This window comes from Aspergillus pseudoviridinutans (assembly GCF_018340605.1).
Source record: "Aspergillus pseudoviridinutans IFM 55266 DNA, scaffold_2, whole genome shotgun sequence".
NCBI lineage: Eukaryota > Fungi > Ascomycota > Eurotiomycetes > Eurotiales > Aspergillaceae > Aspergillus > Aspergillus pseudoviridinutans.
In genome coordinates, this window is record NW_025091282.1 from 2,318,390 (window position 1) to 2,332,434 (window position 14,045).

The 14,045-nt window shown below is 50.1% G+C and overlaps 3 protein-coding genes across 3 annotated transcripts; all 3 read right to left on the minus strand.

Annotated features, from left to right (window-relative positions):
- Window positions 1–315: 315 nt before the first annotated feature.
- On the minus strand, window positions 316–1,729 carry Asppvi_002876 (SPFH domain-containing protein; the record flags this gene model as incomplete). The annotated part of the gene is made up of 2 exons (XM_043298855.1): window positions 316–1,132; window positions 1,224–1,729. 2 exons carry the CDS (start codon window positions 1,727–1,729, stop codon window positions 316–318), a joined length of 1,323 nt encoding a protein of 440 aa, XP_043154790.1.
- Window positions 1,730–3,791: 2,062 nt separating this feature from the next.
- On the minus strand, window positions 3,792–6,295 carry Asppvi_002877 (La domain family; the record flags this gene model as incomplete). Its single annotated transcript, XM_043298856.1, has 3 exons — window positions 3,792–4,263; window positions 4,329–5,449; window positions 5,549–6,295. The coding sequence occupies 3 exons, from the start codon at window positions 6,293–6,295 to the stop codon at window positions 3,792–3,794; spliced, it is 2,340 nt and encodes a 779-aa protein (XP_043154791.1).
- Window positions 6,296–9,920: 3,625 nt separating this feature from the next.
- Asppvi_002878 (nitrogen permease regulator 3 family protein) lies at window positions 9,921–12,504 on the minus strand (the record flags this gene model as incomplete). The annotated part of the gene is made up of 2 exons (XM_043298857.1): window positions 9,921–11,326; window positions 11,388–12,504. 2 exons carry the CDS (start codon window positions 12,502–12,504, stop codon window positions 9,921–9,923), a joined length of 2,523 nt encoding a protein of 840 aa, XP_043154792.1.
- Between the last annotated feature and the right edge of the window lie 1,541 nt (window positions 12,505–14,045).

Genomic DNA, 14,045 nt, shown 5'->3' on the forward strand with positions numbered 1-14,045 from the left:
AAGCGGAGAAAGGATAAGTGAAGGAAAATCAGCTAACACCAACCAACACTTGACGACGACTTTTGTTCTTCGCCACGGTGGCTCCCTGCCTGCACTCCTGAGAACATGCTAGATAGTGTTGAGAAGTAGAATGATGCTTGCAAAAGACGAGAGGTCGTAAGGTACAGGTTGTCACGAGATATTATCGTACACCCAACAGATCATTTCAGCTGGACGGAATCATCGCTGGAGATGCCTTGGCCGAAAGGAAACGCCCGAAGTCTGGAGGATTGCGCCAAGAGATTATCGAGAAGAGTCACCTTCAATTAGACTCCTCTATCTTCTCTGTTGGCTCGCTTGGTCAAATCCTTCCAAGACACTATCAGCGACATTCTCAACCTTGTCAGTCTCGGACTCAACGTGACGCTCCGGCTCAGAAGTGTGCTTTTCTGCCTTTTGTTGATGTGAGGGCCCAATCTGAGCAGGCTCCTGCACTCCAAGGGCCTTTGCGGCAATGGAGCGCGCCTGGCTGTCGTTGACCTTGCCATAGACGGCCATGGCATTCGCAATCATTCCACCAAGGTCGCCAACATTGCCAGGAACAACGACGGCGGTCCCTTCACGCGCAAGGTTCGAGAAGGCCTCGACGTACTTCTCTGCAACACTGAGGCTGACGGCACTGTGCGCATCCTCGCTGCCCTCTGCAATGGCCTTAGCAACGGCCTCGATACCTCTGGCAGTCGCCTGTGCCTTGAGCATAATCGCCTCTGCCTCACCAGCAGCACGKTTGATCTGCTCAGCCCGCAGAGCCTCGGATGCAAGAATGACGGACTGCTTCCGACCCTCCGCAATGTTGATCGCACTCTGTCGCTGACCCTCAGAGTCGAGGATCTCCGCACGCTTCGACCGCTCTGCCGTTACCTGACGGTGCATCGCCGCAACAACGCCTTCCGGAGCATGGATATCCCGAATCTCATAACGTAGACAGACCACACCCCAGTCCTGAGCTGCCTCGTTGATAGCCTGCGTAATATTGGTATTTAACGTGGCACGTTCCTTCAACACGTGGTCTAGCGTGAGCTGACCAATCTCCGAGCGCATAGTTGTCTGTGCTAGTTGGGAAATGGCATATTCGGCATCCTCAACGCCGTAACTGATCGGCAATCGAAACGAGTCAGCTTGCTTGTCTTAGGCATCAAATCTCCTGGCGCGATCTGCTGTCTCCTTCCCCGTGAAAGACTCACCTTGCCTTGTAGGCATCAAATACTCTCGTATATAGCACACCATCCAGCTCCAAGGTAACATTATCCGCGGTAATGGCATTCTGGCTCGGTATCTCAATAGCAGACTCCTTCAAGCTCTTAACGTATGCGATCCGATCGATAAAGGGGATCAGAATTGCCAATCCAGGCTCTAAAATTCGATGGAACTTGCCCATCCGCTCAACGATCCATGCGGTCTGCTGAGGGACGAATCGAATGACGGTGTTCATGGGAAGCGGGGAGCGATTTGAAAAGTAGGTCGCGGGTGCACCGCCAGGCAACGAACCAGGTCCGAAGCCTAGCAATGATGATTCTGGCGCAGTCCGTCGAGATGTTGAGGAGACATTCCGCCGTCGAATGGTATTCAGGGTGTTGGAAGATATGAAGAGAGTGCCAGAAAGACAAGGGTTCTGAAGGGCCACGCGGTTAGAACTGCGCATGGAAGACCGAAGCAGTCTCGATGACTGCCTGGACGTCGCTTCCATCATGAGGGATGAATTAAGAGAAATAGCAGAAGGACGTGTGGAACGAACTTGGTAGTATTTAGGACAAGTTTGACCTGACAAGCTCTCGTGGGAAGAAGCTCGGGTGCAGCTGGCTACCTGCAATCGTCACTTGCCGATTTGATGGCCTGAGGCAGAAGATCATGCTGAGTCACCGCCTACTCCGTAAGTTAACTACGTCCTATCATTTCCTGTTTAGGAAATTAATCGACCTTCCACATCACTTGCGCATGTTGTTTATAACTTCAATAGCGACGGCGAGGAGAGTGCGAGCAAGCCTTTACGTATAATCATCGTGTTTCGGAGATCCCCATCGGGCACTTCGACTCACTTTCTGGGAAGTCGACCAGAAGTCTGACTAGTGCTCCTGGAAGCAATTCACTAATACGGAAACCTACTCATGGCACGATTGAAGGTATGGTCAGGAAATTTTGTCTATTTCAGTTCTGAAAAGATACTCCCTTTCCCAAGGAAGAATGAACACGTTCCGAGAAACAAAAATCAACAATTACCCGTATTATGCATGCCGCATTACTCTCACAGTAAGAGAACTGACAACCCATTTTATGCAAAATAGAAGGATGGCAGGGTAAGAGGAAGTTAGAGAAAAGATACAGCACCCGAGAAGGCACCATGAACGCAGATGGAGAGATCCTGCTCTGGGGTCGTCCTAGAGCGCATGGAAGGGGAATCCGTACGGTGCTTCCCAATTTCTCCTGTGCGCAGTCGAATATTGCTCGTTTCAAAGTTGAGGTTTCTTTTTGCATTTTCCATCCATTCGTACAGAGACTCGTATGCTGGACAAGGGACAGGTTACCGCAGCGGAGAGAGAAAGCAGAGAGAAAGAAAAAGAAAAAGAAGAGGTTGTCGAAGTAAACTCTATGGCCGTGGGAAATCGCTTAGGCTCGGCGCACCGCAGAAGCAAGCATCAGACACAGGTGATATTGCCCAGTAAATCATGCCCGGACTCCGAAAAGTTTTTTAACCCTCCCATGACTGAAGCAAAAAGAAGAGGAGCATCTGAATAAGAAAGACAAAGCGACGAGATGCCGAATGATATGTATCCATCTCGTCTTGGGAATTGATTAGCGGGAACTCGCCACAAAAAAACGTGAATGCAGAAGCTGAGATGTGATGCAAGTCATGATAGAGAAGCACGAAAAAAAAAAAAAAAAGAAAAGAAAAAGTTAAGACGGGAGAAGCAAAAGGAAGAATAACAAAATCACTTTTCCAGCTCGGCTCTCAAGCTAGCATCGAGAAGGCTGTCGATTTTCAGGCGATTTCTTGTGTCACAAGCTTGACTATGCCAGGCCGAACGTAGAGTGTCAAAAGCCGTGTGCCCACTCAGGTGGCTAGACAATTCACTCCTACATATAACAAGGAGTTCTTCGGCCACCTCCTGAGGGAAGATCTTTTGCTCCACAAAAGAGCACCATAAAACCGGACGAGCCTGTTGAACCCGCTGCTGGCGTTTCGGGAAGAGAGATCATCAAGCGCTAGACTCTTAAATTCATTGTACATTTGTGCATTGAAATTTGGAACCAAGAAATGTGACCAGAATTGGTACAGGGCATCCATCTCGCGGTCATCATCTTGATTGGGCGTTAGTTTTTGTTCGTAAAGAACTCATTTTCGAAAAACACTGCAAGGTTCGTGGACTAAATCATCGAAGGACAGCAGGAAACTGGGTTGAATATCTTGTTTTCCATCCCAGTGTCGACGAAGGATCTTTGTGAAGACTATCGTGTGCCGTATCACTCACGAGTTGACTGCTTCGCCATTAGTACGACGAAGAGGACGAGGAGAAGACGCCACTGGAAGCACGAAGGGTGAAGTATACCTAATGTCATTTGCCGTCGAAACTGTGGGACGAGGGAGGGATGATTCTCTAAAGGGAGCTAGTCCGCCCGCTGTCCTAGGAGTGTCAACAGATCTGTTGAACAAGGGGGAAAAATTGTCAAGAAGCCGAGGCCGTGCTGCGCAAGAGAGATTTGGCCTGCGCACCACGACCATCAACTTCTCAACTTCATTGTCTGAGAAGGGACGGTCATTCAATGGGAATCCTTACATTTGCGATTTCAGTCTGGGTAATCACTGGGTTCGACGGCGAGAATTCCGGCGCAGTAGAAGAGAGTGATGTCTTCAAGACCTGGGGTTCGGTGCTACCGTTCGGCAGACCATTTGTCGTTTCGTGGACGTGGTTCTGCTCATCAAACTTTCCGGCATCGGCTGACAGGGATGGGCCCTCATTCTGAGCCGAAGGATCGCGCTGCTCGACGGGAAGAACCCATTGCTCCCATTTCTCTCTTGGTCGCAACCGATCAATGCCATCCTCGCCGGTCTGATACTCAATGTTTCTCACTTGACGACAGGCATGGCGCAGCATTTCAAAATCTTCGGTGAGAGTCTTGACGCGTTTGAAACTAGCAATGACGGACAGTGGCACAAATCCCTGAGAGTCCATCTGCTTGCGGAGGAATAGATCTTTGCAAAGATTGTCGACAGAAAAGTAATATTCCCTGCCAGAATCAATTTCTGCCACTAATCACAAGAGCAACACGATAAGAATCTGGGCACAACTTACAATTGCATCGAGATCATGCTCATGAGAGAGAACGGTTCCATGTACGGTTGATAAGGAACCGCAGTCATTGGGCCAGCCGGTATCGGTTGATAACCGTACATAGTGTTGATATCGGCGGGGAAAGGATAAACGCCATACATAGAAGCAGAGTTCGGCAGAGAAGGCGATCTCAGAGACATCCTATGTCCTTGTTGAGAGCCGTTGGGAAGGCCATGATGAGATCGCTGACGCTCATTGAATCCGAAGGACTTGGGATGGACGAAGGAGTGGTGCGCCATATGATTGTTAGGGAATTGCGAGTTTTGCGAGCCAGTGAAGCCAGAATGTCCTCCACGTCCGCGGTGAGAGCCCCGGCCTCTGTCAGCACGGGATTCGCGAGAGAAGTCCTTGTCTTTGCGATCTCCGGGGAAACCTGTGAGGTCCGCTGACTTCGGCCCATTCTCAAAGCGGCGGTCGTGAGTTGAGCTAGCGCGAGGGCCAGTGTGCGGGTCGGCTGAGGGATGTGAGCTCTTTGAGGTGCTATCACCGCCCTTGTGGGCTGCATCGTGGTTTCTAGCAAAAGGCTTGGCATCGCCGCGCTGTCGTGGTGGGAGATTCTCATTCCCACCCCCTTGTCTTCCAGCCGGCAATCCATTCACATTTTCAGTTCCCTTAGGTGCACGGTTTCGGTCAGCAGCTTGGGTGCCTTTGCGGGAATCAGTCAGTCCACCGTCAACGCTATTAGAGCGCTTGGAAGGGGCGGGTAGAGAGTTTGCGCGAGCGGAGTTGGGCTCATTTCTTCCCCTGTCTCCAACGCCATTCTGTTTAGCGGTAGAACCTTGGGCTGTCTGTCCCGAGGCTGCCTTGTCAGAACCAGGCGTACCATGAGTGGCGTTGCGAGCTCCATCCCTTCCGACTCGCCCAGCTCTTCCACCCCTGCGCGCAGAAGATGGTAAAGGTGTGTTGAAGACAGCGGTTGGTACATAAGGAACGGGCATCCATTTCTCCTTGCCGTGCGGCCGAATGACAGGGCTTTTTTCAGTCTTCTCAGTCTTCTCCTGAGCCTTTTGTCTTCTCTTCCCCTTGTGCGACTTGAGGAGTAGGCCACGAAGAGGCATCGCCCACAGGTGGGATGGAACCATCTACAGAATCACGATTAGCTTGCCGTTTTTGGACTAAAGCGGGCTCGCCCTCCGGGTATTCAGAATCCCACAGCGATTACATTCGTGATTAATAACCACGAATGACTGGATCTTAGACTTACTCTCATCCCGTCCCTTGCCTCCGTCGGCCCTCTTTTTGTCCTTGGGACCATCGGATGTAGCGTCCGTTCCCTTCTTCTTGGGGGCGGTTTTCGGCAGCTCCTGATGGTTATCACCTGATGTCGAGGAGGCCACAGATGCGGTTTTCGATGTACTGGATTTAGCAGAGGGAGCGGACTTGAGCGCCGCGGTGGCTTTAGCCTTAGCTTCCTGAGCTTCCTTTCGTTGCTGCCAAATGTTAACTGCAGGTAAGGGTGCTGCTTTCAGCTCCTTCAAAGGGACTTTCTTGTCCTTGTCGGAAGCATTAGATTTATCCTTGGCCTCCTGGGCGTTGCCCTGCTTATCTGTTCCTGAAGCTTGGGACTGCTTATCCCAGTTGGACTCGGAAGTGCCATTGGGTGTATTCGACCCCTCTTCTTCCTTTGGTGTTGTGGACGAGGAAGAAGGACCCACGCTAGGTGAGGACGTCCCAGAAAGATTCGTCTTAGAAGGAGCAGTCGCTGTGCTCTCCGAGTCCTTGTCGGTACTGGCAGCGGCCTTCTCTGTTTCCTGAGATGTCTCTGCTGTGGGAGCCGAGGTCTCTGGCTCCATCTGCACACTCGAGTTTGTGCTCTGCTCGTCTGCCTTGAGAGCTGGCTTATTCGGCTCTGTAGAGGCCGGGTTTGCCGCCGATGGCGTCGCAATGACACCCTTGGCTGCTTGAGCGTAAGAAAATGTAGCAGCCATTTCTACTTTCGAAATCTGAAAGGAAAGTAAAGAATAAGAAATAGATGTCGGAAGAATGGCAGACTATTTCTTTGCTCCGTGAGAATGTGAAGTTCTCCTCTTGTGTTCTGCCAGAGAACAGGTACCTTCGGTGGAAAACTCCGATGAAAGAGAAAATCTGTGCGCCGATTTCAAGGCGAGAAAGTTTCAACACGGACGACAGTCAGAATATTCAGACTTCTGCCCTCTTGCTACCCCGTCGAACTGCAACTTCCCGGTACTGGATCACTCCAACCTCAGCTGCAGCCTGTATACGTTGTCCGGTAATCAGATCTCGGTGAGACACCACTAGCCGGCGATAGTGTAGAACGTTAATCTCGGTAGGAAGGATCTATCACGCGAAGACCATCGATGGAATCGTTGAGAGCGGTTTCGTTGCGGTGATAGCTAACCGACGTCCTATTGAGAATGGATGTTGAAAATGTTGTCTTGATGACGAGGACGCGAAAGGAACTTTGACGACGAATTCAAAAATGTCCCACGACAATCACGGAAAGGTCTCGTAGCGATCCGATGTATTCAGCCTCAAACGAGCGGGGACCTTGATTGTTCTTTCTTATTTTCTGTTACGCGTAATTCCTGCTTCGAGAGCCAATCCGTCCGTAGAGCCAACTGTGCGTTCAAACGTTCTCTTCAAGCAGTCGGATGGCACGAATGCGAATCGAAATCTAGTCTGACAGCACGGCACGTTGGTTTTCGAAGAGGGAAAGTCCGGTGTTGTCCCTGGTGTAGCGAAGCCGAAAAGCGCGACTTGCACGTGGCGGAGACGACAACGCAGTGAGATTCCTAAGGCCTACTGGACTCGAAGAATGAGACGACAGCAGCTTTAAATAGGGTCTTGGGTGGACAATGCCAAACAAGATAACTGGAGAGTAATGAAAAAAAAAAAGGGTTGTGTTGATTCAACCGATCGATATGCCCTTGCCCGCAGGATTGTGGGAAGGAGGAATTCGGAAGAATGGAAGAGTCGCACTGACGGATAGCACGAGCTCAAACAGCAACACGGACGCCAAGAGGGCGACGAGAAAAAAGATGAGAGTGGAGGGAACTGAAGGAATTAGGACGTCCCAGGATGATGTGAGGGGAAGAGAGGGGAGGAGGGGGGTAGAAGACAACGAGAGAGAAAAGAGAAAGGGAAATAAGAAGGGAAAGGGAAAACGAAAAAGTAGTAATAATACTGCCAATAGCGGATGGGTGTGGAAGAGCCGAAGACTGAGCGAGAGTAATAGGTAGGTAGTAAGGAAAAAAGACAGAACCTAATTCGTTATTGTGGAATCCGCAAGTGCAGAGGGAAAAAAGAGGGTACGGGTTAAAAAAAAAAAGTTGTGTCTTTTCTTTTTTTTTCCCGCGTCTAAGCCTAAAGCTCTTAGGCTTTCATCGGCCTGTACGGAGTAGAAATCAAAATAATCCCATTAAATCAAAAGGTTCCTCCCGGTTGCCGTACGCTTGTCAGGAAGAGTGGGAGGTTTTTAGTGGACTTCAGGGCTTCTGTGGGTATTTTTGATATTTGTATTACTACCTTACCTTATGAACCAGGCAGAGCACAGGTCGTGTATACTCACGAATTCGTCCATATATACTCTCGTAGTTCTATGTAATTCTAACCGACGGCTCTCCACCTGAGGTTTTTATTCCATTTGTATTGCATTGCATACAGTGCGCTGGAGGGAAAGGAAGTTTCTCACGAGTGTCCTTACGGCCTGAGGCCTTTTTACAATCTACATGATTACCTCAACCCTTAAGGGCTAACTACCTATCAAAGTACTAAGGTACTACTCTGGTTTCTGATAGCTAAATACAGCCCCTCTACCCCTCCTTTGCAAAATTAGTAAATACAACAAGGGCGTCGTTTTACAATCATAAGACCTTCTGAGGATTAGGTATCAATAATGTCCAACAGATAGATGAGGTGTTGTTGGCAGGCACCGACGCTATACGTCAATCCCTTTACTATCGTCCACGATTCCAGTCAGGTACTCTTTGGAATCTGAGGACTTTACAGATCTCCAGGCACATTTCCCTTTCGACTTCTACGTCCATCCAATCATCCAAAGCACAGTCAATCACCAAGTAACGTCTTCCCTTACGTCTATCTCGCAGCGCCAACATACCTTCGTATCCGAAAATAGATCGAGTGGGTAGACGAGGTATACAACAACAACAACAAGAAGAAGAATCAAGCCTGTAGCTCTACTGGAACTGTAGGACCGTGGGTTCTGTTACATTATATGTCCGAACGGGTAGATAGGCTCCAAATACAGAAATGAACGTTGTTTCTTTCTGAAGTTCTACAGAGAGTCATATATTACACAGCTCTTATTTCAATTGCTTGTGAAAAGCAACGCATTGCAACGATACTTCCAAGCCTTCATTCCATTCGAGGGTATCCAGGCAATAATATACTTGCAAAATAGCACATCCAGCTAACTTTACTGACCCTTACAAGGATAACTCACAAGAACCGATGAAGATGATAGTTTCCTCAATCATTAATACCTCTCGACTCTGGAGGGGGTGATATACCTCTAGGTATGTATCGGTGGGGTCATCTGTTGGTGTGTACGGTCATTGTTTTACATGGGGTAGCTCCTACCAGAAACACAACGTGGTGGTAAATCATATCTATGCTCGTGCGACTTGCTTTTCAGTCACTAGGTTTTAAATGGGCATTGATCAATCTCAAGTAGAGCGTAACTACTTCTCTGTCCCGTCTTCGTGCTGCTCCCTAGATAATATATTCACATGCCTCCCTGGTCGTCAGGTGTAGGATCAAAGTTTCCTGGCTTGGGTAACGGCTGGCGCGGTTTGAGGTTGATGAACCGGGTCATCTTGCAGAACAGTTCGACTCATCTATCAGATTGCAAGCATACTTCATACAGTGCGTGTCTCATGCGCAGCCTTTCTCTTCTACGGGGTATAGTTGCAGGGCAGGTCGACTGAAAGTGACAATGAGACCCTTCCATTCCTTCTGTAATACACATGCAATCTTCAATCTCACGTGAGATACTGAATTATGGCATTCCGGCATGTGCCGTGGGAGAATTCGACGGCTTGGATGAAATTGCGGTAGACCTATTCCTAATTCCTACTAGTCACATCATGGATTTGTTCGAGAAGAACGTGGATGGGTTGATTTTGTAACCTGTAACGCCGCTAACGGATACATGGCAAAGTAGTCGCTTAGCTCTTAGCAGCCCGCATGGTTCGTTGCCATTAGGGCTGAGCCTGCATTATGCTGCCGTCACCAACAACCCATGGAGTGAATGATGTCGGAATTCTTCGGGGTCTCAGTGTCTCCGTGTAGTAGTATTTTTATTTATCCGAGACTCAGAGCCCAAGCCCGTTAATACAGCTTGGTTATTTCCGACGGCAGACAAACTAAGATACGCTACGGTGGTGGAATAGCATTTTATCTCACGTGAGACCAACAGGGTCCTGACACTGAAGGTAGGCTGATTTAAGAGACTGCTGGAATCACTTCAAATGTCAAGAGAGTTCTGTGAAAACAATTATTAAAGGCCTGTGTGAGGTGCAATTATAGCAGAAGAGCCGAGGATCATAAGTCCGTTCTCGGCGGTACCACTGCTCACCAATGCCTTACACTAACCAGCACCTGTTCCCTGGGATCTAGTTCAATCGAAGACTGTGGAGAAGTCACCATGCCCAAGCGTGTGAGGACCTGCCACACAAGCTTACGCTTGAGACCTTCGCGTACGGGGATCTTCTCCAGCGCGTCAAGCCCATTGAAATACTTGATATACGTCGGCCATAGATCCTTCATTGGAGTGCTCAGGCCGGCATACTCAGGGTCTGTCTCACCTCCAGCGCCATTCGATCCTTCTCCCCGGCGACGACGGCCCGCGGATCGAGGGTGCTCAGGAAAACGGGAGACAATCTGTTCCAACCACCGTGACTCCAGCGGTGAGGCGCGATGAGGGAACAGGATCAAAGACGAGGTTCTCAGCGACGTGTTTCGATCTAGCATGGAATGTGAGAGACGAAGGTCGCTCTCCGGCTGGTAATGCCCAGGCATTGGCGTCTCTTCCCCACTACCCTGGCTTGCCAGCGATGACGACGAGGACGAGCTAGCATCGTCGTTCTCATCCGCCTCGTTCCCATCTTCGCCACCGGCAGGTTTCTGCGCCTCCAAAGATCTGCCTTTCCGCAGATACTTGTCCACTTCTTCGCGACGAAGAGCAACTTCTACGGCCATCTTTATCTCCGGAGTGACTTTGACTCTTGCAAATGATCGAAGCTGAGTCACCCAACCCCCTCGTAGCAGCCACGCCAAGATAGCAAAATACGTCTCCTTATGGTCTTTGCTCGGGATAAAACTTCCATATGGTCTGGGTGTCCCGCTCAAGGCAGAAAGCATTTTGGGCAAGCTGGGTAGGGTTGGGAATGCTGCTTGATATGCAGTAGTGGCTATTTCCAGCTTGCTCAAGTCACAGTTCGGAGATACAATGTACGTATCACGTTGGTGAATCGGGGGTATGGCGCGTGCACGTCGCCAGTAAACAAGATGACTGGCCAGCATCTGTATGGTCGAGAGGGGTATACCGGACGACGCGGATATCTGCGCAAAGGATTTCGTTGGCTTGGAGCACCGAAGATAGTGAGCAAGAGCAGGTGCCAGAGCACCTCCAGACGCTTCGACGTCCTTGAGAATTGCCGCCTCGTTGTCTAGCAACAACAGCGCAAAGTGTTTGGCTAGCACCTGATGCGGTGCGGTATTTTCATCGGCAGTAGGGTCCTCCACCGGGGTGACACTGTCAGCAGTGGTGAGCCAGAGACCCGGATATGCTTTATCAGTTGGTCCAGGCAGATAAGGTGTTGAGGTTAGAGGAGGTATCTGAAGCGATATGGAAACATCCGGACTCAGCGGAACAGATGCAATTTTGGATGCGGATATGCTAGTGTGGACGGTGTAGATGGCCCTAGCGAGCGACGATTGATTGATCAACTCCGTGTATAGGGTGTTGAGGGAGGTTCCTGCATAAGAAGCATCAGCATTCCGACGTCTCAGAGAACGTTCTTAAACATGGTGACTCACTCCTCTCTTTAGCTTTTTCTTTGAGATGTGAAATATGTTGGGCCTCTCTCCAGACGTAATCAGTTCGGGCCTGCTCCCATTTCAAGGCTTTGGCGAACTTCTTTATTATATTGTCGTAGACCTCCCTAGTGCGCATGGAGTATTCCAGTAAAGGAGGATCTAGCACGAAGACCACGTTGAACATCGTCATTGAATCCTTGTCATCACCGTCCACGCAGTCAACCGATGACCTTGCCGCTTTGCTGCTAGATCCCGACGCTCGTTTGGTCTCTGAGAAGGCCATCTGCTTGGGACTCAATGTCTCAGTCGAGGCTGCCATCAGCCCACCGCCGCTGGCGTTGCCGCCAGCATCGCCGTCCTCATCATCCGGCGCATCCTCTGCATTCTCGTTATGGCCCAGTTCGCCTCCTTCCCACTCAGCGCGCCGCTTCTTCTTTTTCTTCCGTCTCTGTTTCCGCCATGTCCCGTCCTCGCGAACAAAAACCGGCCATCCAATGAACGCCAGGTCGTTGATCCCGACCTCGAACCGGCGCTTATGCCACGCAGGCGATGGACTCAATAACTTCTCCCAGACATCGGCGGGAAGTCCCAGAAGCGACTCCCACGGTGGGCGATACGGCCCACCCGCTCCTCCCGACCCATCCTCTTGCCTGTCCGACGCCGCGCCTGAATCCTCTTCGACATCTGAATTGCCACCTCGTTTGCGAAACGACGTCCGGCCGGATCCCATCGACCCAGCGCGTTGGGAATCTCCGCCGGGAGATACGGACATGGCGACATGATCGTCGAGGCCGAAGTTACTCGACCGTCGCCCCGACACCACACTCCCGCTGAGGTGACTCTGGCTCTGGTTTTGGCTCTGGAGCTGGCGCTGGTGCTCCTCCTCCTCGTCGTCGGAGCTGGAGCCACTCTCCTCGCTGGAGCTTGATTCATTACTCTTGTATCCTTGTCCGCTCTTCGAGCGCGAAGTGCGTCGTTCCTTGCGCGCGGGTCTMAAGCCATTCTCGCTGAGTGGGTTGGGAGGGTAGTGGAACACGAAGCGCGGGCCCGCACGGGAGCGAACGATTAAGATGATGGCGACCAGGCAGGGATCAGGTGGACGTGCAATTGACGACATTTGATAGCTGTGGTTATTCCATTAGTCCTGTGTGGCTTTCTGTGGAAAAAGGGTTGAGCGCAAACCAATTGGAGCTCACTGGGAAGCTGGGAGCGGTCGTTTGGGGTTGTCGATCGCGGGATAAGACCGAAAGTTTCCCCGCATCAACTTTTAAAGAATAGCAACTAACCTCTTCACTGACAATCTATATCGTCCGAAATCGACAAAACAGTGTTCACTTGAAAGGACAATTAGGATCAGCGTATAAGTACGCTTTTTATTCGACGGCTTGGTTCAGAACGGGAGCAGATCGATCCACCCCTACGGACGCATTGGTCAAGCATGGCCATTAATTGCATGTTGATATACAAGAGATGCATATGTCCAATATATACAGATAGAGTAAATCCCCAGAACGCCAGGTGCAATATCGCAATAGTCGTGAGAGCTGGGACATTCATATTCCTGACTTCATCCCCATGCCCAGTATATCGTACACTCCCCATCCTCAGTCGCCAACGGTACTATGACTTTGTCCCTGCATTCTGCCCAGCCGTTTTGTCGTTTTGCGCTTCCTTTTTCTCAAATACGAGTCCCAGATTTTTGAAGTCGTCGGGCGCCATAAGGTTCCTACTCGAGCGAGGATATTAGCACTCATTCTCGCGAGATTAGCGATTTGCATCGCGACTTAGCCAGGCCAAATTATGAACATTGTCACGGCGCAGACATACTTATCCATTCGACAGCTCAGGTATCCCTTGGCTAGCTTGCGGCACTCTTCGTCATTAACACCTCTCCTCAGCTTGAGACATTTCAGATACTCGGAAATAAGGTGCTTGCATTCGCCTGTAGAATTTTTAGTCCTTGATCTTACCCCATCCGCAGTAGCAATATTTCATGGCATGTGTCATTCCCTCGAGATCTGGTATGTTGCTGGGACGATCCGATCGGTGGTCTTCTCCGCTGGGTTCCAAAAACAACACGGGGCAGTGGAATTTACCTTCATGATCAAGTGGAAAACTCCCTCGCTCAGGACTAGTTGATCCGATTAGCTACTCTCTTATCTCCGGTCACAAAGCGCATAACTCAAGGATTCGGAGCAGTGGAAATAGGACTCACGGAGTAGGCTTGATATTGGTTGCGCCACCACCAGGGCTTCCGAAACTCATCGTGGTTGATTATACGAGCAATGACTCAGGCAGGCAGTGAGTAGTAACGATATTGTGAAATAGGGACGAATTAGAGCCAATGAGTAAATGCTGTACGGAGTTGAGCTGTCAGATGTTGAAAATTAAGTCCGAAACCGACCGTTCTCAAACAGGGCAAACAGTCCAAACAAGTGAGATCATCGCATCAGCCATTCAGAGACGCGAGAAGGCTACATTCGCATCAGCACGGGAGAGCTTAGGTTGATGCTATGACCTCTTAAGAGACCTTTTTGCGGCCTTTTAACTGGTCTGGGTAGAATGTTCTTGATCTGGTATGTTTGCTCATTACATGAATTGTCTCGGAGGTATGGCTATGGCTATGCTTGGATTCTCCACATTATGCGGAATATATAT